The sequence below is a fragment of the Somniosus microcephalus genome, chromosome 23, assembly GCF_052327205.1.
Source record: "Somniosus microcephalus isolate GS21.2 chromosome 23, FLI_Smic_1.0, whole genome shotgun sequence".
Taxonomy (NCBI): Eukaryota; Metazoa; Chordata; class Chondrichthyes; order Squaliformes; family Somniosidae; genus Somniosus; species Somniosus microcephalus.
In genome coordinates, this window is record NC_141009.1 from 67,834,628 (window position 1) to 67,860,650 (window position 26,023).

The window sequence follows — 26,023 nt, forward strand, 5'->3', positions numbered from 1 at the left end:
CTGCGTCGCCCTTGACTCACCTCAGCAGCCTTCCTGTGATCATCTTCATTCTCCAGAATCTTCACGTCGACTCCGAGACAGCGGAGATATCGGCCCAGCCCCTGCAGCATGTTGTCACAGACGACGCTGAATTCTGAGGGTGATATGGGGGGGAGCAATGGTATCTTGTCCAGGGCTGGCTGAGGGGCCTGCACACACTGCACAGATAAAAGTACTTCAAACTGTGGCTGAGGAGAAGCTCGCAATATCAGTGGCACATTTTAATATTCAGCAATGTGGGATTACTGGCCCAAACCCCGCTCTCCATTCCTTGAAGCAACCGCCCCCGCCAACCCCCTCCCCTCCCCCCCTCCCATCCCACCCCAAACCCCCCTCCCTCCTCCCCCCACAACCCCCCTCCCCTCCCTCAACAACCCCCCTCCCCTCCCTCCTCCCCCCACAACACCCCTCCCCTCCCTCCTCCTCCCACAACCCCCCTCCCCTCCCTCCTCCCCCCACAACCCCCTCCCCTCCCTCCTCCCCCCACAACCCCCCTCCCCTCCCTCCTCCCCCACAACCCCCCTCCTCCCCCCACAACCCCCCTCCCCCCCTCCTCCCCCCACAACCCCCCTCCCCCCCCACAAACCCCCTCCCCCCCCTCGTCCCCCTCCTCCCCCCACTCCTCCCCCCACAACCCCCCTCCCCTCCCTCCTCCCCCCACAACCCCCCTCCCCTCCCTCCTCCCCCCACAACCCCCCTCCCCTCCCTCCTCCCCCCACAACCCCCCTCCCCTCCCTCCTCACCCCACAACCCCCTCCCCTCCCACCTCCCCCCCACACCCTCCCCTCCCCCATTCCCCCTCCCCATTCCCCTCCCCCACACCCTCCCCCTCCCCATTCCCCTCCCCCACACCCTCCCCTCCACCCTCCCCCCCACACCCTCCCCCCCACACCCTCCCCCTCCCCTCCCCCCCACACCCTCCCCCTCCCCTCCCCCCACACCCTCCCCCTCCCCTCCCCCCACACCCTCCCCCTCCCCTCCCCCCACACACCCTCCCCCCCTCCCCCCTCCCCCCCACACCCTCCCCCCCACACCCTCCCCTCCCCCATTCCCCCTCCCCACCCTCTCCCCCTCCTCTCCCCCCTCCACTCCCCCACCCTCCTCCCTCTCGCCTCCCCCTGTCCCCCTCACCCCTCCCTCCCCTAAGAACAGTAGCTGTCCAAAGAGACTTGGGGATTCAGGTACACAGATCATTAAAATGTCATGAACAGGTACAGAGAATAATCAAAAAGGCTAATGGAATGCTGGCCTTTATATCTAGAGGACTAGAATCCAAGGGGGCAGAAGTTATGCTGCAGCTGTACAAAGCCCTGGTTAGACCACACCTGGAGCACTGGGAGCAGTTCTGGGCACCACACCTTCGGAAGGATATACTGGCCTTGGAGGGAGTGCAGCGTAGGTTTACCAGAATCACACCCGGACTTAAAGGGTTAAGTTACGAGGAGAAATTACACAAATTAGGGATGTATTCCCTGGAATTTTGAAGGTTAAGGGGTGATCTGATCGAAATTTCAGGATATTAAGGGGAACTGATAGGGTGGAGAGACAGAAACTATTTCCGCTGGTTGGGGATTCTAGGACTGGGGGGCAGAGTCTAAAAATTAGAGCCAGGCCTTTCAGGAGTGAAATTAGGAAACACTTCGACACACAAAGGGTGGTAGAAGTTTGGAACTCTCCTCCGCAAAAGGCAATTGATGACGGATCAATTGTTAATTTGAAATCAGACATTGATAGCTTTTTGTTAACCAAAGGTATTAAGGGATATGGGTCAAAGGCAGGTATAGGGAGTTAGATCACAGATCAGCCATGATCTCATTGAATGGTTTAACAGGCTCGAGGGGCTGAACGGCCTCCTCCTGTTCCTATGTTTCCTGTTTGAGCCGGAGCTTCAGACCCCATCGCTCCAGCAGCAAAAACACTTAGTTTAACCTCTGTGACATGACCCAGCTCCGGACCCCAGCTCCGGACCCCCAGACCCCAACCCCAACCCCAGACCCCAACCCCAACTCCGAAATCTTAATCCACTTTACTCTGTATCTAACATGTGCTGTACCTACCTATGTCATCCTCCCCCTCGCTCTCCCGTCATTCCCCCCTCGCTCCGCCCCTCGCTCTCCTGCCCTCGCTCCGCCCCTCGCTCCGCCCCTCGCTCTCCTGCCCTCGCTCCGCCCCTCGCTCTCCTGCCCTCGCTCCGCCCCTCGCTCTCCTGCCCTCGCTCTGCCCCTCGCTCCGCCCCTCGCTCTCCTGCCCTCGCTCCGCCCATCGCTCCGCCCCTCGCTCTCCTGCCCTCGCTCCGCCCCTCGCTCCACCCCTCGCTCTCCTGCCCTCGCTCCGCCCCTCGCTCTCCTGCCCTCGCTCCGCCCCTCGCTCTCCTGCCCTCGCTCCGCCCCTCGCTCTCCTGCCCTCGCTCTGCCCCTCGCTCTCCTGCCCTCGCTCCGCCCCTCGCTCCGCCCCTCGCTCTCCTGCCCTCGCTCCGCCCCTTGCTCCGCCCCTCGCTCTCCTGCCCTCGCTCCGACCCTCGCTCCGCCCCTCGCTCCGCCCCTCGCTCCGCCCTCACTCTCCTGCCCTCGCTCCGCCTCTCGCTCTCCTGCCCTCGCTCCGCCCCTCGCTCTCCTGCCCTCGCTCCGCCCCTCGCTCTCCTGCCCTCGCTCCGTCCCTCGCTCCGCCCCTCGCTCCGCCCTCACTCTCCGACCCTCGCTCTGCCCCTCGCTCCGCCCCTCGCTCTCCTGCCCTCGCTCCGCCCCTCGCTCCGCCCTCACTCTCCGACCCTCGCTCTGCCCATCGCTCCGCCCCTCACTCCGCCCCTCACTCCGCCCCTCGCTCTCCTGCCCTCGCTCTCCTGCCCTCGCTCCGCGTCACTCTCCCCCTCACCCTCCCCTTCACTCTCCGTTAGTCCGCCCCAGTTGTTCCATCCCATCAGTGCGCCGTGCCCTCCAATGACACGCACATACTTACTGGTAGTTGATGAATTTGATATGGCTGTGCCGTCTCCTACCTTGTCTGGGATGCTGGGACTGTTCTTGTTTTTCTTTGGCTTGTTTTCCCTTCCCCTCTTCTCCACTTTCCACATCATGCAGTCATCAAGGCTGCGGCTCAGCCCGAAGTGTTGTGGGTCCCGACGTAGAGCATCGTAAACCTCCAGCAGGCAGTAGGCATCCGCCGCTGTACAGAGCACACGCCCACAGTCAACACTTCACTTACTCTCCCACTTTCCATTCGATTTTTCCCTCTTCCTTTCCTGAAGGCACGGACTCTCACTGGGGTACAGTTCCACAGACACTGACTCTCACTGGGGTACAGTTCCACAGACACTGACTCTCACTGGGGTACAGTTCCACAGACACTGACTCTCACTAGGGTACAGTTCCACAGACACTGACTCTCACTGGGGTACAGTTCCACAGACACTGACTCTCACTGGGGTACAGTTCCACAGACACTGACTCTCACTGGGGTAGAGTTCCACAGACACTGACTCTCACTGCGGTACAGTTCCACAGACACTGACTCTCACTGCGGTACAGTTCCACAGACACTGACTCTCACTGCGGTACAGTTCCACAGACAGTGACTCTCACTGGGGTACAGTTCCACAGGCACTGACTCTCACTGGGGTACAGTTCCACAGACACTGACTCTCACTGGGGTACAGTTCCACAGACGCTGACTCTCACTGGGGTACAGTTCCACAGACACTGACTCTCACTGGGGTACAGTTCCACAGACACTGACTCTCACTGGGGTACAGTTCCACAGACGCTGACTCTCACTGGGGTAGAGTTCCACAGACACTGACTCTCACTGGGGTACAGTTCCACAGGCACTGACTCTCACTGGGGTAGAGTTCCAAAGACACTGACTCTCACTGGGGTACAGTTCCACAGACGCTGACTCTCACTGGGGTACAGTTCCACAGACGCTGACTCTCACTGGGGCAGAGTTCCACAGACATGACTCTCACTGCGGTACAGTTCCACAGACACTGACTCTCACTGCGGTACAGTTCCACAGACAGTGACTCTCACTGGGGTACAGTTCCACAGGCACTGACTCTCACTGGGGTACAGTTCCACAGACACTGACTCTCACTGGGGTACAGTTCCACAGACGCTGACTCTCACTGGGGTACAGTTCCACAGACACTGACTCTCACTGGGGTACAGTTCCACAGACACTGACTCTCACTGGGGTACAGTTCCACAGACGCTGACTCTCACTGGGGAACAGTTCCACAGACACTGACTCTCACTGCGGTACAGTTCCACAGGCACTGAATCTCACTGGGGTACAGTTCCACAGACACTGACTCTCACTGGGGTACAGTTCCACAGACACTGACTCTCACTGGGGAACAGTTCCACAGACACTGACTCTCATTGGGGTAGAGTTCCACAGACACTGACTCTCACTGGGATACAGTTCCACAGGCACTGACTCTCACTGGGGTAGAGTTCCACAGACACTGACTCTCACTGGGGTACAGTTCCACAGACGCTGACTCTCACTGGGGTACAGTTCCACAGACGCTGACTCTCACTGGGGTACAGTTCCACAGACACTGACTCTCACTGGGGTACAGTTCCACAGGCACTGACTCTCACTGGGGTCCAGTTCCACAGGCACTGACTCTCACTGGGGTACAGTTCCACAGACACTGACTCTCACTGGGGTAGAGTTCCACAGACACTGACTCTCACTGCGGTACAGTTCCACAGGCACTGACTCTCACTGTGGTACAGTTCCACAGACACTGACTCTCACTGGGGTACAGTTCCACAGACACTGACTCTCACTGCGGCACAGTTCCACAGGCACTGAATCTCACTGGGGTACAGTTCCACAGACACTGACTCTCACTGGGGTACAGTTCCACAGACACTGACTCTCACTGGGGTACAGTTCCACAGACACTGACTCTCATTGGGGTAGAGTTCCACAGACACTGACTCTCACTGGGGTACAGTTCCACAGGCACTGACTCTCACTGGGGTAGAGTTCCACAGACACTGACTCTCACTGGGGTACAGTTCCACAGACGCTGACTCTCACTGGGGTACAGTTCCACAGACGCTGACTCTCACTGGGGTACATTTCCACAGACACTGACTCTCACTGGGGTACAGTTCCACAGACACTGACTCTCACTGGGGTACAGCTCCACAGACACTGACTCTCACTGGGGTACATGTCCACAGACACTGACTCTCACTGGGGTACAGTTCCACAGACACTGACTCTCACTGGGGTACAGTTCCACAGACACTGACTCTCACTGGGGTACAGTTCCACAGACACTGACTCTCACTGGCGTACAGTTCCACAGACACTGACTCTCACTGGGGTACAGTTCCACAGACACTGACTCTCACTGGGGTACAGTTCCACAGACACTGACTCTCACTGGGGTACAGTTCCACAGACACTGACTCTCACTGGGGTACAGTTCCACGGACACTGACTCTCACTGGGGTAGAGTTCCACAGACACTGACTCTCACTGCGGTACAGTTCCACAGACACTGACTCTCACTGCGGTACAGTTCCACAGGCACTGACTCTCACTGGGGTACAGTTCCACAGACACTGACTCTCACTGGGGTACAGTTCCACAGGCGCTGACTCTCACTGGGGTACAGTTCCACAGACAATGACTCTCACTGGGGTACAGTTCCACAGACACTGACTCTCACTGGGGTACAGTTCCACAGACGCTGACTCTCACTGGGGAACAGTTCCACAGACACTGACTCTCACTGCGGTACAGTTCCACAGGCACTGAATCTCACTGGGGTACAGTTCCACAGACACTGACTCTCACTGGGGTACAGTTCCACAGACACTGACTCTCACTGGGGTACAGTTCCACAGACACTGACTCTCACTGGGGTACAGTTCCACAGGCGCTGACTCTCACTGGGGTACAGTTCCACAGACGCTGACTCTCACTGGGGTACAGTTCCACAGACGCTGACTCTCACTGGGGTACGGTTCCACAGACACTGACTCTCACTGGGGTAGAGTTCCACAGACACTGACTCTCACTGCGGTACAGTTCCACAGACACTGACTCTCACTGCGGTACAGTTCCACAGGCACTGACTCTCACTGGGGTACAGTTCCACAGACACTGACTCTCACTGGGGTACAGTTCCACAGACACTGACTCTCACTGGGGCACAGTTCCACAGACACTGACTCTCACTGGGGTACAGTTCCATAGACAGTGACTCTCACTGGGGTACAGTTCCACAGACACTGACTCTCACTGGGGTACAGTTCCACAGACACTGACACTCACTGGGGTACAGTTCCACAGACACTGACTCTCACTGGGGTACAGTTCCACAAACACTGACTCTCACTGGGGTCCAGTTCCACAGGCACTGACTCTCACTGGGGTCCAGTTCCACAGGCACTGACTCTCACTGGGGTAGAGTTCCACAGATGCTGACTCTCACTGGGGTACAGTTCCACAGACGCTGACTCTCACTGGGGTACAGTTCCACAGACGCTGACTCTCACTGGGGTACAGTTCCACAGACACTGACTCTCACTGGGGTAGAGTTCCACAGACACTGACTCTCACTGCGGTACAGTTCCACAGACACGGACTCTCACTGCGGTACAGTTCCACAGGCACTGACTCTCACTGGGGTACAGTTCCACAGACACTGACTCTCACTGGGGTACAGTTCCACAGACACTGACTCTCACTGGGGTACAGTTCCACAGACACTGACTCTCACTGGGGTACAGTTCCACAGACACTGACACTCACTGGGGTACAGTTCCACAGACACTGACTCTCACTGGGGTACAGTTCCACAAACACTGACTCTCACTGGGGTACAGTTCCACAGGCACTGACTCTCACTGGGGTCCAGTTCCACAGGCACTGACTCTCACTGGGGTAGAGTTCCACAGACACTGACTCTCACTGGGGTACAGTTCCACAGACACTGACTCTCACTGGGGTACAGTTCCACAGGCACTGACTCTCACTGGGGTACAGTTCCACAGACACTGACTCTCACTGGGGTACAGTTCCACAGACGCTGACTCTCACTGGGGAACAGTTCCACAGACACTGACTCTCACTGCGGTACAGTTCCACAGGCACTGAATCTCACTGGGGTACAGTTCCACAGACACTGACTCTCACTGGGGTAGAGTTCCACAGACACTGACTCTCACTGCGGTACAGTTCCACAGACACTGACTCTCACTGCGGTACAGTTCCACAGACACTGACTCTCACTGGGGTACAGTTCCACAGACACTGACTCTCACTGGGGTACAGTTCCACAGACACTGACTCTCACTGGGGTACAGTTCCACAGACACTGACTCTCACTGCAGTACAGTTCCACAGACACTGACTCTCACTGGGGTACAGTTCCACAGACACTGACTCTCACTGGGGTACAGTTCCACAGACGCTGACTCTCACTGGGGAACAGTTCCACAGACACTGACTCTCACTGCGGTACAGTTCCACAGGCACTGAATCTCACTGGGGTCCAGTTCCACAGACACTGACTCTCACTGGGGTACAGTTCCACAGACACTGACTCTCACTGGGGTACAGTTCCACAGACACTGACTCTCACTGGGGTACAGTTCCACAGACACTGACTCTCATTGGGGTAGAGTTCCACAGACAGTGACTCTCACTGGGGTACAGTTCCACAGGCACTGACTCTCACTGGGGTAGAGTTCCACAGACACTGACTCTCACTGGGGTACATGTCCACAGACACTGACTCTCACTGGGGTACAGTTCCACAGACACTGACTCTCACTGGGGTACAGTTCCACAGACACTGACTCTCACTGGGGTACAGTTCCACAGACACTGACTCTCACTGGCATACAGTTCCACAGACACTGACTCTCACTGGGGTACAGTTCCACAGACACTGACTCTCACTGGGGTACAGTTCCACAGACACTGACTCTCACTGGGGTACAGTTCCACAGACGCTGACTCTCACTGGGGAACAGTTCCACAGACACTGACTCTCACTGCGGTACAGTTCCACAGACACTGACTCTCACTGGGGTACAGTTCCACAGACACTGACTCTCACTGGGGTACAGTTCCACAGACACTGACTCTCACTGGGGTAGAGTTCCACAGACAGTGACTCTCACTGGGATACAGTTCCACAGACACTGACTCTCACTGGGTACAGTTCCACAGACACTGACTCTCACTGGGGTACAGTTCCACAGACACTGACTCTCACTGGGGTACAGTTCCACAGACACTGACTCTCACTGGGGTACAGTTCCACAGACACTGACTCTCACTGGGGTACAGTTCCACAGACACTGACACTCACTGGGGTACAGTTCCACAGACACTGACTCTCACTGGGGTACAGTTCCACAAACACTGACTCTCACTGGGGTTCAGTTCCACAGGCACTGACTCTCACTGGGGTCCAGTTCAACAGGCACTGACTCTCACTGGGGTAGAGTTCCACAGACACTGACTCTCACTGGGTACAGTTCCACAGACGCTGACTCTCACTGGGGTACAGTTCCACAGACGCTGACTCTCACTGGGGTACAGTTCCACAGACACTGACTCTCACTGGGGTAGAGTTCCACAGACACTGACTCTCACTGCGGTACAGTTCCACAGACACTGACTCTCACTGCGGTACAGTTCCACAGGCACTGACTCTCACTGTGGTACAGTTCCACAGACACTGACTCTCACTGGGGTACAGTTCCACAGACGCTGACTCTCACTGGGGAACAGTTCCACAGACACTGACTCTCACTGCGGTACAGTTCCACAGGCACTGAATCTCACTGGGGTACAGTTCCACAGACACTGACTCTCACTGGGGTACAGTTCCACAGACACTGACTCTCACTGGGGTACAGTTCCACAGACACTGACTCTCATTGGGGTAGAGTTCCACAGACACTGACTCTCACTGGGGTACAGTTCCACAGGCACTGACTCTCACTGGGGTAGAGTTCCACAGACACTGACTCTCACTGGGGTACAGTTCCACAGACGCTGACTCTCACTGGGGTACAGTTCCACAGACGCTGACTCTCACTGGGGTACAGTTCCACAGACACTGACTCTCACTGGGGTACAGTTCCACAGACACTGACTCTCACTGGGGTACAGCTCCACAGACACTGACTCTCACTGGGGTACATGTCCACAGACACTGACTCTCACTGGGGTACAGTTCCACAGACACTGACTCTCACTGGGGTACAGTTCCACAAACACTGACTCTCACTGGGGTACAGTTCCACAGACACTGACTCTCACTGGCGTACAGTTCCACAGACACTGACTCTCACTGGGGTACAGTTCCACAGACACTGACTCTCACTGGGGTACAGTTCCACAGACACTGACTCTCACTGGGGTACAGTTCCACAGACACTGACTCTCACTGGGGTAGAGCTCCACAGACACTGACTCTCACTGCGGTCCAGTTCCACAGACACTGACTCTCACTGCGGTACAGTTCCACAGGCACTGACTCTCACTGGGGTACAGTTCCACAGACACTGACTCTCACTGGGGTACAGTTCCACAGACGCTGACTCTCACTGGGGTACAGTTCCACAGACACTGACTCTCACTGGGGTACAGTTCCACAGACACTGACTCTCACTGGGGTACAGTTCCACAGACGCTGACTCTCACTGGGGAACAGTTCCACAGACACTGACTCTCACTGCGGTACAGTTCCAAAGGCACTGAATCTCACTGGGGTACAGTTCCACAGACACTGACTCTCACTGGGGTACAGTTCCACAGACACTGACTCTCACTGGGGTACAGTTCCACAGACACTGACTCTCACTGGGGTACAGTTCCACAGACACTGACTCTCACTGGGGTAGAGTTCCACAGACACTGACTCTCACTGGGATACAGTTCCACAGACACTGACTCTCACTGGGGTACAGTTCCACAGGCACTGACTCTCACTGGGGTACAGTTCCACAGACGCTGACTCTCACTGGGGTACAGTTCCACAGACGCTGACTCTCACTGGGGTGCAGTTTCACAGACACTGACTCTCACTGCGGTACAGTTCCACAGACACTGACTCTCACTGCGGTACAGTTCCACAGGCACTGACTCTCACTGGGGTACAGTTCCACAGACACTGACTCTCACTGGGGTACAGTTCCACAGACACTGACTCTCACTGGGGCACAGTTCCACAGACACTGACTCTCACTGGGGTACAGTTCCATAGACAGTGACTCTCACTGGGGTACAGTGCCACAGACACTGACTCTCACTGGGGTACAGTTCCACAGACACTGACTCTCACTGGGGTACAGTTCCACAGACACTGACTCTCACTGGGGTACAGTTCCACAGACACTGACTCTCACTGGGGTACAGTTCCACAGACACTGACACTCACTGGGGTACAGTTCCACAGACACTGACTCTCACTGGGGTACAGTTCCACAGACGCTGACTCTCACTGGGGTACAGTTCCACAGACGCTGACTCTCACTGGGGTACAGTTCCACAGACACTGACTCTCACTGGGGCACAGTTCCACAGACACTGACTCTCACTGGGGTACAGTTCCATAGACAGTGACTCTCACTGGGGTACAGTGCCACAGACACTGACTCTCACTGGGGTACAGTTCCACAGACACTGACTCTCACTGGGGTACAGTTCCACAGACACTGACTCTCACTGGGGTACAGTTCCACAGACACTGACTCTCACTGGGGTACAGTTCCACAGACACTGACACTCACTGGGGTACAGTTCCACAGACACTGACTCTCACTGGGGTACAGTTCCACAGACGCTGACTCTCACTGGGGTACAGTTCCACAGACGCTGACTCTCACTGGGGTACAGTTCCACAGACGCTGACTCTCACTGGGGTAGAGTTCCACAGACAGTGACTCTCACTGGGATACAGTTCCACAGACAGTGACTCTCACTGGGATACAGTTCCACAGACACTGACTCTCACTGGGGTTCAGTTCCACAGGCACTGACTCTCACTGCGGTACAGTTCCACAGACACTGACTCTCACTGCGGTACAGTTCCACAGGCACTGACTCTCACTGGGGTACAGTTCCACAGACACTGACTCTCACTGGGGTACAGTTCCACAGACACTGACTCTCACTGGGGAACAGTTCCACAGACACTGACTCTCACTGCGGTACAGTTCCACAGACACTGACTCTCACTGGGGAACAGTTCCACAGACACTGACTCTCACTGCGGTACAGTTCCACAGACATTGACTCTCACTGGGGTACAGTTCCACAGACGCTGACTCTCACTGGGGAACAGTTCCACAGGCACTGACTCTCACTGCGGTACAGTTCCACAGGCACTGAATCTCACTGGGGTACAGTTCCACAGACACTGACTCTCACTGGGGTACAGTTCCACAGACACTGACTCTCACTGGGGTACAGTTCCACAGACACTGACTCTCACTGGGGTACAGTTCCACAGGCACTGACTCTCACTGGGGTACAGTTCCACAGACACTGACTCTCACTGGCGTACAGTTCCACAGACACTGACTCTCACTGGGGTACAGTTCCACAGACACTGACTCTCACTGGGGTACAGTTCCACAGACACTGACTCTCACTGGGGTACAGTTCCACAGACACTGACTCTCACTGGGGTACAGTTCCTCAGACACTGACTCTCCCTGGGGTACAGTTCCACAGACACTGACTCTCACTGGGGTACAGTTCCATAGACAGTGACTCTCACTGGGGTACAGTTCCACAGACACTGACTCTCACTGGGGTACAGTTCCACAGACACTGACTCTCACTGGGGTACAGTTCCACAGACACTGACTCTCACTGGGGTACAGTTCCACAGACACTGACACTCACTGGGGTACAGTTCCACAGGCGCTGACTCTCACTGGGGTCCAGTTCCACAGGCACTGACTCTCACTGGGGTGCCTGTGAAACTGAGTCCGCGCTAGTGTCTCATCCAGGTGGACATGCTTCATGTGTGTAAGTAGTTGCAGGATCTTCATACATCGGTATTACAGCCGAGCTGAAACCTGACCTCCACAGCTGCCATTCCTTGCAGCGGTCACGGGCAGTGATCAGGAGTGAGAACACGGAATGATTTTCCTCTCCTGACGGAAATTGTGACCTTCTGATCAGAACCGCTCGACACTGCAGTTCATATCCTGCATCCCACCAATTCTACCACTCCGTGTGGACTGAGCTTAATCAAATTAAGCTACGGCACAGGGATCGTGAGGTTATAGATGCAGGGAAGGGAAATTTGAAACGTGGCAGCCAACAGCAAGCTCCGACAAACAGCAATGTGGTAATGACCAGATCATCTGCTTTAGTGATGTTGGTTGAGGGATAAATATTGGCCCGGACACCGGGGCGAACTCCCCCTGCTCTTCGAAATAGTGCCATGACCACCTGAGGGGGCAGACAGGCCTTGGTTTAATGTCTCTTCCGAAAGACAGCACCTCTGACACTGCAGCACTGCCTCAGCACTGCACTGGGAGTGTCAGCCTGGATGATGGGCTCAAGTCTCTGGAGTGGGGTTTGAACTCACAATGTTCTGACTCAGAGGTGGGAGTGCTGCCCACTGAGCCACGCTGACATCATAGGGTGTGTTTCCCAGCATCAGGCACAAGATTCCCTCAGGAATCTCAGTCACTCAGCTCTCGCATTCCAGATGTAACCAGACAACAAATCCCAGAAACCCAGGCCCAGATTTCCGTTCTTATTGAACCGTTGGAAACGGGAAGCCAAAGATATTTCTCGTACCAGATCATTACAGCTCAGAACATTAGTGGGAGTGGTATATAGACCTCCCAACAGTAAGGCGGAGGTTGGGGATGGCATGAAAAGGGAAATTAAAGAAGCGTGCAATAAGGGCACAGCAGTCATCATGGGTGACTTTAATCTACATATAGATTGGGCCAACCAAATGAGTAACAATACTGTGGAGGAGGAATTCCTGGAGTGTTTACGGGATGGTTTCCTGGACCAATATGTCGAGGAACCAACCAGAGATCAGGCCATCTTAGACTGGGTATTATGTAACGAGAAAGGATTAATTAGCAATCTTGTTGTACGAGGCCCCTTGGGTCTGAGCGATCATAATATGATCGAATTCTTCATTAAGATGGAGAATGAAGTAGTTGACTCGGAGACTAGGGCCCTCAATTTAAATAAAGGAAACTACGATGGTCTGAGGAGCGAGTTAGGTAGGATTGATTGGGGAATGGCACTCAAAGGGTTGATGGTGGATAGGCAATGGCAAACATTCAAAGACCGAATGGATGAGCTACAGAATTTGTTCATCCCAGTTTGGCATAAAAATAAAACAAAAAAGGTGACTCAACCGTGGCTAACAAGGGAAATTAGGGATAGCATAAGATCCAAGGAGAGGACATATAAATTGGCCAAAAAAAGCAATAATCCTGAGGATTGGGAGCAGTTTAGGATTCAACAAAGGAGGACAAAGGGATTAATTAAGAAAGGGAAAATAGAGTATGAGAGTAAGCTTGCAGGGAACATAAAAACTGACTGTAAAAGCTTTTATAGACATGTGAAGAGAAAAAGATTGGTGAAGTCAAGCGTAGGTCCCTTGCAGTCAGAATCAGGGGAATTTATAATGGGAAACAAAGAGATGGCAGACCAGCTAAATTCATACTTTGGTTCTGTCTTCACAAAGGAGGACACAAATAACCTCCCAGAGATGCCGGGGAACATAGGGTCTGATGAAAGGGTGGAACTGAAAGAAATCAGTATTTGTAGGGAAATGGTGTTAGGAAAATTGATGGGACTGAAGGCCGATAAATCCCCAGGGCCTGATAATCTACATCCCAGGGTACTTAAGGAAGTGGCCCTAGAAATAGTAGATGCATTGTTGGTCATCTTCCAGAACTCGATACTCTGGAACGGTACCCATGGATTGGAGGGTAGCTAATGTTACTCCACTATTCAAAAAAGGTGGTAGAGAAAAAGCAGGGAATTATAGACCGGTAAGCCTGACATCGGTAGTGGGGAAAATGCTAGAGTCCATTATAAAAGATGTAAGAGCAGAGCACTTGGTAAGCAGTGACAGGATCGGACAAAGTCAACATGCTTGACTAATCTACTGGAATTTTTTTGAGGATGTAACTGGTAAAATAGATAAGGGAGAACCAGTGGATGTGGTGTATTTGGACTTTCAGAAGGCTTTCGATAAGGTCCCACATAAGAGATTAGCGTGCAAAATTAAGGCACATGGGATTGGGGGCAAGGTATAGACTTGGATAGAGAACTGGTTGGCGGACAGAAGGCAGAGAGTTGGAATAAACGGGTCGTTTTCCGAGTGGCAGGCAGTGAATAGTGGGGTACCGAAGGATCGGTCCTAGGACCCCAGCTGCTCACAATATATATTAATGATCTGGACGAGGGAATTGGATGTAATATCTCCAAATTTGCAGATGACACAAAGCTGGGTGGGAGGGTAAGCTGTGAGGAGGATGTCGAGAAACTCCAGTACGATTTGGACAGATTGGGTGATTGGGCAGAAACATGGCAAATGCACTATAATGTGGATAAATGTGAGGTTATCCACTTTGGTGGCAAAAACAGGAAGGCAGATTATTATTTGAATGGCAATAGATTGGGAGAAGGGGAAGTGCAACGAGACCTGGGTGTTCTTGTGCACCAGTCGCTGAAGGTAAGCATGCAGGTGCAGCAGGCGGTTAAGAAGGCAAATGTTATGTTGGCCTTCGTAGCAAGAGGGTTCGAGTACAGGAACAAGGATGTCTTGCTACAGTTGTACAGGGCCTTGGTGAGACCGCACCTTGAGTATTGTGTGCAGTTTTGGTCGCCTTACCTGAGGAAGGACGTTCTTGCCATGGAAGGAGTGCAGCGAAGATTCACCAGGCTGATACCTGGGATGGCAGGAATGACGTATGAGGAGAGATTGTGTCGATTGGGCTTATACTCACTGGAGTTTAGAAGATTGAGAGGGGATCTCATCGAAACCTATAAAATTCTGTCAGGCCTGGACAGACTAGATGCAGGAAGGATGTTTATGATGGCCGGGGAGTCCAGAACCAGGGGTCATAGTCTAACGATAAGGGGTAAGCCATTTAGGACTGAAATGAGGGGGAATTTCTTCACCCAGAGAGTGGTGAACCTGTGGAATTCTCTGCCACAGAGGGCGGTGGAGGCCAGTTCATTAAATATATTCAAGAAGGAGTTGGATATATTTCTTAAGGCTAAAGGGATCAAGGGATATGGGGAGAAGGCAGGGACAGGGTGCTGAATTTGGATGATCAGCCATGATCTCATTGAATGGCGGAGCAGGCTCGAAGGGCCGAATGGCCTACTCCTGCTCCTATCTTCTATGTTAAAACAGGACTGTGAAGAAGTGCAGATTGTTTCGCAGCACACAGACTCAGTGGTGTGTGTATTTGTCACAAGGAGCGGGTAACACCGGCGTGGTGAGGTTACTGGGGAGCTGCTCACCTGCGTAAATGATCTGCTTGAGTCGGAGAGGCCTTTTCTCCCAGTTGGATAACTGCTCCGTTTTATCCAGTGGCTTCCCCAGCACGTACTGCACAAGGAGGCTGAGCCCCTTCTCACACTGTCTGCTGCCAGAGTCCGCACCATCCTTGACTGACATCAGCACATCCAACCCTCTCCTGCCGTCCTGTCTCCGACCTGGCACTCTCTGCAGCTGAAAACAAAAGACATACATTCCAATTATTCAGAAAGGATGGCCTCAGTACGAACTCTCAGTCTCGGTCCTACTGGGCACTGGCTCGTCACACTCACATGCTCTAGTTCAGCAGCAACCAGCAATCCCACTCAGAGACCACAGGGTGCCCGCAGTGGGAAATGGGGAAATCGCACACTGGTAAGCTTGGGGCTGGTAATCCTATTTTTCCTTTCCCCATTTTTCTGTTTCTCTCCATGGACACAAGGTTTTCATGGACAGTGGGAGTCTTTTCACTCTTTGAAATACCAAGCTGAACATAGAAAGTACAGAGGAGATCTAAAAACGGGAATAAGACGGACAAAGAAGGTGTGAGAATAGATTAGTGGCCAACATAAAAGGGATTCAAAGGTCTTTTATAAACACAAATAGTGGAAGGGGAGACAAAGGAAGGGTGGGGCCGATTAGGGACCAAAGCGGCGACCTTCTTGCGGGAGCAGAGGGCCTGGCTGGGGTCCTAAACGAGGACTTTGCATCTGTCTTCACTAGAGAAGAGGATGTCGCCAGTGTAGCAGTAAAGGAGGAGGCAGTAGCGATATTGGATAGGATAAAAATAGATAAAGAGGAGATACTTAAATGTTTGGCAGCCCTCAAAGTAGAAAGGTCCACCCGGTCCAGATGTGATGCAACTGAGGTTACTGAGGGAAGTAAGGGTGGAAATTGCAGAGGCTCCGGCCACAATCTTCCAATCCTCCTTGGATATGGGGGTGGTGCCAGAGGACTGGAGGATTGCAAATGTTACAACCCTGTTTAAAAAAGGGGAGAAGGATAAACCCAGAAACTTCAGGTCAGTCAACACAATAAACCGGGACAAAATTAATTGGCATTTAGAAAAATATGGGCTGATAAATGAAAGTCAGCACGGACTTGTTAAAGGCAAATCGTGTTTGACTAACTTGATTGAGTTCTTTGATTATGTAATGGAAAGGATTGATGAAGGTAATGCAGTTGATGTTGTGTATATGGACTTTCAAAAGCCATTTGACAAAGCACCACATAATAGACTTATTAGTAAAATTGAAGCCCTTGGGATTAAAGGGAGAGTGGCAGCATGGATACAAACTTAGCTAAGGGACAGAAAGCAGAGAGTGGTGGTGAACAGTTGTTTTTCCAGACTTTAGGGACGTGTACAGTGATGATCCCCAGGGGTCGGTGTTGGGACCACTGCTCTTTTTGATATATATTAATGATCTGGACTTGGGTATAGGGAGCATAATTTCAACGTTTGCAGATGATACGAAACCCGGAAATGTAGTAAACAGTGAGGTGGATAGTAAGAGACTTCAGGAGGACATAGACAGACTGGGGAAATGGGCCGACACGTGGCAGATTAGATTTAACGCAGAGAAGTGTGAAGTGATTCATTTTGGTAGGAAGAATGAGGAGAGGGAATATAAACTGAATGGTGCCATTTTAAAGGGGGTGCAGGAACAGAGAGAACGGGGTGTCTGTACACAAGTCATTGACGGTGACAGGACAAGTTGAGAAGGCTGTTAAAAAAGCAAACAGGATCCATGGCTTTATTAATAGTGGAAGAGAGTACAATAGCGAGGAGGTTATGGTAAACCTTTACAAATCACTGGTTAGACCTCAGCTGGAGTACTGTGTTCAATTCTGGGCACCGCACTTTCGGAAGGATGTCAAGGCCTTGGAGAGGGTGCAGAGGAGATTTACTAGAATGGTACCAGGGCTGAGGGACGTCAGTTATGTGGAGAGACTGGCGAAGCTGGGGTTGTTCTCCTCAGAGCAGAGAAGGTTAAGAGAAGATTTAATAGAGGTGTTCAAAATCATGAATGGTTTTGATGGAGTAAATAAGGAGAAACTGTTTCCAGTGGCAGGAGGGTCGGTAACCAGAGGACACAGTGAAGGTGATTGGCAAAAGAACCAGAGGTGACATGAGGACAGTTTGTTTACCCAGCGTGTTGTTGTGATCTGGAATGCTCTGCCTGAAAGGGCGGTGGAAGCAGATTCAATAGAAACATTCAAAGGAGAATTGGGTAAATACTTGAAGGGAAGGGGAAAAATTGACATGGCTATGGGGGAAGAGCAGGGGGAGTGGGACCAAGTGGATTGCTCTACTGAAAACAGGCACAGGCACGATGGGCCAAATGGCCTCCTTCTGTGTTGTATCATTCCATGATTCTATGAAATGAAAGACTTGCATTTCTATAGCGCCTTTCATGACCTCAGGACTTCTCAAAGCACTTTGCAGCCAATGAAGTCCTTTTGACATGTAGTCACTGTTGTAACGTAGCAAGCTCCTACAAACAGCACTGTGAGAATGACCAGATCATCTGTTCTAGTGATATTGGTCGAGGGATCAATATTGGCCAGGACACCAGGCACAACTCCCCTGATCTTCTCGAAATAGTGCCATGGGATCTTTTATGTCTACGCGAGGGGGCAGACGGGCTTCGGTTTAACGTCTTATCCAAAAGACGGCACCTCCGACAGTGCAGCACTCCCTCAGCACTGCACTGGAGTGTCAGCCCGGATTATGATCTCAAGTCTCTGGAGTGGGGCTTGAACCCTAGTGCCCATTCTTCACATGTGAGCTAGAGCAATGTGTTGACAGGCCATTGGTCATGGGGGGCATCACCCAAGCCCAATCCTGTACCCACCCCCCCCCCGCCAATGTCCCCACATACACACTTTCCAGCAAGAATTAGGAGCCCTGGCCCTGGAACATAGCACAGGAGGATTCCATTCAGCCCCTCAAGCCTGCTCCGCCATTCACTGAGATCACGGCTGACCTGCGATCTAACTCCATATACCCGTCTTTGGCCCATATCCCTTAATACCTTTGGTTAAAAAAAAGCTATCAATGTTCGATTTCAAATTAACAATTGACCCAGCATCAATCGCCGTTTGCGGAAGAGAGTTCCAAACTTCTACCACCCTTTGTGTAGAAGTGTTTCCTAATCTCACTCCTGAAAGGTCTGGCTCTCATTTTTAGACTGTGTCCCCAGTCCTAGAATCCCCAACCAGCGGAAATTGTTTCTCTCTATCTACCCTATCTGTTCCCCTTGGGGCGCTGAGGTCAAACGCCAGACCTGGGCTGAGACCAGCCATCGACAGAGGCAGCAGCCTGCTGTACACGCCTCAGTCCCCCACACACCCTGCACTTACTGAAGAAGCTGAGGAGCCCAGTGTGGCCTGAAGTACCGATAACGTGGTGTCAGGCCCAAGGGAGGGTGAGAATGCTGGGCAGGCCACTCCCCAGCACCCAGGTATAGGGCAGCAAGGCCGTAGTCAAGAGCAGCCAGACTGCCTCTCGGTCAGGGACCGTGTGAGCCGCTGAGGCTGAAAATGACCAAGACCAAACTCCAATCTAAACAAGAGATCTGATCTGCAGACCGCCAACAAACCTCTTTATGCACATTTAGAAGGTCCAATACTCCAGCTGTGAGCTGCACAACATCCTTTAACATGGGGTAGGCTGTAGACAGAGTCCGCAGATCCCCCGCTGTAGCATAACCTGCAAAAACAAACAGGGGGTCAAAACAAGGCCACCAGCCATCTCAAACCACGTGACTGGGACCGAGGCCTCGCTGAGCTGTCAGAGTGCAGCTGGTTCTGGAGTGAATCGGGATTGGGCTTTGGACCGAGGCCTCGCTGAGCTGTCAGAGTGCAGCTGGTTCTGGAGTGAATCGGGATTGGGCTTTGGACCGAGGCCTCGCTGAGCTGTCAGAGTGCAGCTGGTTCTGGAGTAAATCGGGATTGGGCTTTGGACCGAGGCCTGTTGTGTAAAGTCTCTCTTCTGGAGCCACTCTGGATCTTGAGTTCAGCTCCCCGTCCGGGGTCTGCGCCTGTCGGATGGGGCCGATAATCGGGCCCAGCACAGTGCCCGAGCGAGCCCCGCTCGATGGGAATTAATTCATTTTAATACCATCAGGGATCGGGTGGAACACTCACGGATATAGGCAGCGTCATTACTCCCGCAGGCAGTGTAATGGGAACTGGGACTCCAGCAGGGAGTGTAATGGGAACTGGGACTCCAGCAGGGAGTGTAATGGGAACTGGGACTCCAGCAGGGAGTGTAATGGGAACTGGGACTCCAGCAGGGAGTGTAATGGGAACTGGGACTCCAGCTGGGAGTGTAATGGGAACTGGGACTCCAGCTGGGAGTGTAACGGGAACTGGGAGCATAGCGGGAGCCTCAGAGAATGAAAACACGGCACACATTCTCAGACAGGATAATCGGTTGATATTTACCTAGTTTAGTTATGGTTTGGTCAGAGAATAAAGTCTGTATGAAGCGGGTAAGCTCAGCTTCCCGGCCCTCAGACTCTGACTGTTTCACAAGCTGAGGCAGGTCCAGCAGATACACACAGTCTTTCATCGCAATCTGTATGACAGACACCCGGGACTTGGTCAGCACTCCGAACGTGGGCCTCCATTCCATGTCGATCCCCACAACGCCACCAGCCTGCAGCAGACACACATAATTCACTATAGTGACACAGCATCATTTACTCATTGGGTACAGGTTCCCACACATTCCGACTGCACCTTAGCCAAGTCAATCCAGCAATGAGTTTAATAAGAACCAGTACGTTCACTGCCTCAGTAGCGGAATGGGAGCGGTCTGGAGCGACCGAGCCGGGAGCGGTCTGGAGCGACCGAGCCGGGAGCGGTCTGGAGCGAACGAGCCGGGAGCGGTCTGGAGCGAACGAGCCGGGAGCGGTCTGGAGCGAACGAGCCGGGAGCGGTCTGGAGCGAACGAGCCGGGAGCGGTCTGGAGCGAACGAGCCGGGAGCGGTCTGGAGCGACCGAGCCGGGAGCGGTCTGGAGCGAACGAGCCGGGAGCGGTCTGGAGCGAACGAGCCGGGAGCGGTCTGGAGCGAACGAGCCGGGAGCGGTCTGGAGCGAACGAGCCGGGAGCGGTCTGGAGCGAACGAGCCGGGAGCGGTCTGGAGCCACCCCGACTCTCCCTGTCTGGGATCACCGGGATTCAATAGCCCCGACTCTCCCTGTCTGGGATCACCGGGATTCAACAACCCCGACTCTCCCTGTCTGGGATCACCGGGATTCAATAGCCCCGACTCTCCCTGTCTGGGATCACCGGGATTCAATAACCCCGACTCTCCCGTCTGGGATCACCGGGATTCAATAGCCCCGACTCTCCCTGTCTGGGATCACCGGGATTCAATAACCCCGACTCTCCCTGTCTGGGATCACCGGGATTCAATAACCCCGACTCTCCCGTCTGGGATCACCGGGATTCAATAACCCCGACTCTCCCTGTCTGGGATCACCGGGATTCAATAACCCCGACTCTCCCGTCTGGGATCACCGGGATTCAATAACCCCGACTCTCCCTGTCTGGGATCACCGGGATTCAATAACCCCGACTCTCCCTGTCTGGGATCACACATGAAAACTGCCTCCTCGAGGAGCAATCTGATGGAGGTCAAGTGAAACTGCCCGAGACTAGAAACCTTTCATTCGAAGAGACTGTCAGAATTAGCTGAGAAAGCAACTGGTTCTTCTAAAGTCACATTCAGGGGTACTCGGCAATTAATTTCTGCCACAGGTTTAGTGAATCCTCCAGGGTTCATTCCTCAAGTCACACAGCAGAAGGTGAAAGCCCGATTCCACACGGCGAGAGACTGCTGACAGGCCAGTTCAAAGAGAAAAGTTGTTTTAAAAAGCTGAAGGCGCTAAGTCAGAAAGTAACGAGTGAGTGACAGCAAGCATGGGTTTTAAAAGTCTGAGACTGGAAAGGTCCGAGGGAGGGGAGGAGCTGCAGTCTGGAGATTTGGGAATGACTGAGTTTAAGAGGAGGTGGAAGAATGCTGATTTAAACACAGTGAGGAATGGGAGGAGAGGGAAGAGCAGAAGCATGGGGGGGGGGGGGGGAGGGGAGCGAGGGGAGGGGATGGGGGCGAAGGGGAGGGGGGGAAGGGGGGGAGGGGAGAGGAGGGGAGAGCAGAAGCATGGAGGAGGGGAGCAAGGGGAGGGGGCGAGGGGAGGGGGCGAGGGGAGGGGGCGAGGGGAGGGGGCGTGGGCGTGGGGAGGGGGCGTGGGGAGGGGGGCATGGGAAGGAAGGGGGCGAGGGGAGGGAGGGGAGGGGAGGGGAGGGAGGGGAGGGGAGCACACAGGAGAGAGAAAAAGAGAGGGGGAGGGAGGGAGTGAGAAAGGGGAGGAGAGGAGAGAGATCGGCAGACACTGATACTCTAACAGATATCTGGAAGCACTCCTCTGTGCCATGCTCCCTGCTACAATGAGCCGCTGACTGTCGGCAGAGATTGTCCAAACACTGTGTGCCACTGACCTGTAGCACACGAGGTGCACAGCTCTTCAACTGATCCAGGTGCTCCAGGAAGTGAATACTCTCTCTCGGGATCGGCAGCTGGTAGTAGAACTTCCTCTTGCTCTCTCTCTCTTCCAAACTCTCCTCCGCAGGACTGTCCTCTACACCCATCCTGTAACAGTCAACAGCTTCTTTTAAAAACTCCTACACTCAGACAAGTGCCGACAGTAACACCGCCACGACTGGCTCGCGCCATGCCATGTACACAGAGGAAAATGACATCGCAACAGCACACACCAGAGCTAGACGCTGGGGCCTTCCTGGTGTGAAAGCATCAAAATCTTGAGAGGTGGTGCATGCACCCAGTGAAGCAGCAATAAAGCAGCGAAGGTTATCATTTACCCAGTGTGAAGTCACGTGTTCCTCACTGATATGCAATGATGCAAAGCTATCGAGAGATATTCAACAGTTTTAAACAGTTTTGAAATGTCCATCAACTGCAATACAGGAGATTTGGGGGATTTTTGAGGAATGCTAATTCTCGAGAACAGACCACTTTTTGTATTGGGCTCCCTGTGTCCCATCAAACACTCCCAGGGCAGCTAGAGCACGGGTTAAATACGGAGTTAAGCTGCCTGCTGTGCCTCAGGCGAATCCCTAGAAGACCACTGGGGTGAGATTCTCCCTGTACAGAAATAGGAAGATAGAGCAGATGAATGCATGGCTGGAGAGATGGTGTAGGAGGGAGGGCTTTAGATTCCTGAGGAACTGGAACCGTTTCTGGGGGAGGTGGGACCTCTACAAGCCGGACGGGTTGCACCTCAATGGGAACGGGACCAATATCCTCGCGGGAGGGTTTGCTAGTGCTGTTGGGGAGGGTTTAAACTAGCTTGGCAGGGGGTTGGGAACCTAAGTATAGAGTCAATAGGGAGGGAGGAAAAACTGGAATTGGAAAACAAAAACATAGAAAGTAAATTGGAAGGACAGAGGAATCAAGGGCTAGATAGTAGTCAACAAGGAGGTTTGCCTGTACTAAATGGTATTTACTTCAATGCAAGGAGTATAGCGAACAAGGGAGATGAGCTGAGGACACAGATAGATAGATACTTGGGACTATGATATTATAGCTATTACAGAGACAGGGCAGGTATGGCAGCTCAACATTCCTGGTTACAGGGTTTTCAGACAGGATAGAGAGGGAGGTATAAAGGGAGGGGGGGGTCATGGTATTCATTAAAGAAGGCTTTCGATAAGGTCCCGCATAAGAGATTAGCGTGCAAAGTTAAAGCACACGGGATTGGGGGTAAGGTGCTGTCTTGGATAGAGGACTGGTTGGCAGACAGGAAGCAAAGAGTTGGAATAAACGGGTCTTTTTCCGAGTGACAGGCAGTGACTAGTGGGGAACTGCATGGATCGGTCCTAGGGCCCCAGCTATTCACAATATATATTAATGATCTATACGAGGGAACTAGCTGTAATATCTCCAAGTTTGCAGATGACACAAAGCTGGGTGGGCGTGTGTGCTGTGAGGAGGATGCCGAGAAACTCCAGTATGATTTGGACAGGTTGGGTGATTGGGCAGATGCATGGCAGATGCAGTATAATGTGGATAAATGCGAGGTTATCCACTTCGGTGGCAAAAACAGGAAGACAGATTATTATCTGAACGGCAATAGATTGGGAAAAGGGGAAGTGGAACGAGACCTGGGTGTCCTTGTGCACCAGTCGCTGAAGGTAAGCATGCAGGTGCAGCAGGCAGTTAAGAAGGCAAATGGTATGTTGGCCTTCGTAGCGAGAGGATTCGAGTACAGGAACAAGGATGTCTTGCTGCAGTTGTACAGGGCCTTGGTGAGACCACACCTTGAGTATTGTGTGCAGTTTTGGTCGCCTTATCTGAGGAAGGATGTTCTTGCCATGGAGGGAGTGCAGCAAAGATTCACCAGACTGATACCTGGGATGGCAGGAATGACAAATGAGGAAAGATTGGGTCGATTAGGCTTATATTCGCTAGAGTTTAGAAGAATGAGAGGGGATCTCATTGAAACTTATAAAATTCTAACAGGACTAGACAGACTAGATGCAGGAAGGATGTTCCCGATGGCGGGGGAGTCCAGAACCAGGGGTCACAGTCTAAGGATAAGGGGTAAGCCATTTAGGACTGAGATGAGGAGGAATTTCTTCACCCAGAGAGTGGTGAACCTGTGGAATTCTCTACGACAGAAGGCAGTGGAGGCCAATTCATTAAATATATTCAAGAAGGAGTTGGATATATTTCTTAAGGCTAAAGGGATCAAGGGATATGGGGAGAAAGCAGGGACAGGGTACTGAATTTGGATGATCAGCCATGATCTCATTAAATGGTGGAACAGGCTCGCGGGGCCAAATGGCCTACTCCTGCTCCTATCATCTATGTTTCTATGTAAAGAAACTATTACAGCTGTGAGGAGGGGTGATATGTTGGAGAGATCATCAAACGAGGCCATATGGGTCGAATTGAAAAATAAAAAAGGGGCGATCACAATGCTGGGAGTGTACTACAGACCCCCAAACAGTGAGAGGGAGTGTAATGAAATCTGTTTGTCTTGATCCTGTATTCGTTTTGCACTCATGTATATTACCCTCCCCCACTGTGTATAGTTTCACTTCCTCTTTCCCGACTAACCTGGGAGGTTCCAGGTCTTGGCTCTTGGCTCCGCCCCTGACTTCTCTTACATAAAGATCCCAGGATCTGTATGACTCATTCCTGTGAACCAGTCGGCGTGTTGAGATGTTAGCTCTGATCTTAGTGATTAAAAGCCAACTTGTTTAAGTCTATAACTTCTAGTTTTGTGGTTATTCAAGGCCCATCAGGGAGATAGAAGAACAAATATGCAGACAAATTTCTGAGAAGTGAAAAATCTATAGGGCAGTAATATTACAGGATTTCAACTACCCCAATATTAATTGGGATAAAATTAGTGTGAAGGGTATAGAAGGTGCAGAATTCCTAAAATGCATCCAGGAGAACTTTTTTAGCCAGTATGTAGCAAGCCCAACAAGGGAGGGGGCGGTTCTGGACTTAGTTTTAGGGAATGAAGCTGGGCAGGTAGAAGGCATATCAGTGGGGGAGCATTTTGGTGCTAGTGACCATAATTCTGTTAGATTTAAGGTAGTTGTGGAAAAGGACAAGGATAGACCAGGAATAAAAATTCTAAATTGGGGAAAAGCAAATTTTGCTAAGCTCAGAGGGGATTTAGCCATAGTGGACTGGAAACAGCTACTTGAAGGTAAATCAGTGTCAGAGCAGTGGGAAGCATTCAAGGAGGAGATCTGGAGGGTTCAGACCAAATATGTGCCCTTAAAGAAAAAAGGTGGAACTAACAAATCTAGAGCCCCTGGATATCTAGGGACATACAGGGTAGGATAAAGAACAAAGGGAGGCCTAGGGCAGATACCGAGGGCTAAATACTGCAGAATCTTCAGAGGAGTGCAGAAAGTGCAGGGGTGCAATTAAAAAAGATATTCGGAAAGCAAAGAGAGAGCATGAAAAATTCTTGGCAAGTAAAATCAAGGAAAACCCAAAGATGTTTTATAAATATATTAAGAGTAAGAGGATAACTAAAGAAAGGGTAGGGCCTATTAGAGATCATGAGGGTAATCTGTGTGTGGAGGCGGGAGACGTCGGTAGGGTTCTTAATGAATACTTTGCGTCTGTTTTCACAAAGGAGAGGGGCGAAGCAGACATTGCTATCGGGGGGGGGAGGAGTGTGAAATATTAGATGAAATAAACATAGTGAGAGAGGAAGTATTAAGGGGTTTAGCAGCTTTAAAAGTGGATAAATCCCCAGGCCCGGATGAAATGTATCCCAGGCTGTTAAGCGAAGCAAAAGAGGAAATAGCAGAGGCCCTGACCATCATTTTTCAATCCTCTCTGGCTTCAGGTGTGGTGCCGGAGGACTGGAGGACTGCTAATGTGGTACCCTTGTTTA

At 52.4% G+C, this 26,023-nt stretch overlaps 1 protein-coding gene across 1 annotated transcript in view; it reads right to left on the bottom strand.

Moving 5' to 3' along the window:
• Positions 1-26,023, bottom strand: part of LOC147101936 (exonuclease mut-7 homolog) — a 360,516-nt gene that overhangs the window by 6,156 nt on the left and 328,337 nt on the right. The window contains exons 12-17 of the mRNA XM_085965159.1: positions 22,077-22,227; positions 20,015-20,228; positions 19,168-19,277; positions 15,550-15,760; positions 3,035-3,201; positions 5-197 (exon numbers count right to left, since the gene is read on the bottom strand). Coding sequence (XP_085821285.1) covers positions 5-197; positions 3,035-3,201; positions 15,550-15,760; positions 19,168-19,277; positions 20,015-20,228; positions 22,077-22,227 — 1,046 coding nt within the window. The remainder of the gene's footprint in view (positions 1-4; positions 198-3,034; positions 3,202-15,549; positions 15,761-19,167; positions 19,278-20,014; positions 20,229-22,076; positions 22,228-26,023) is intronic.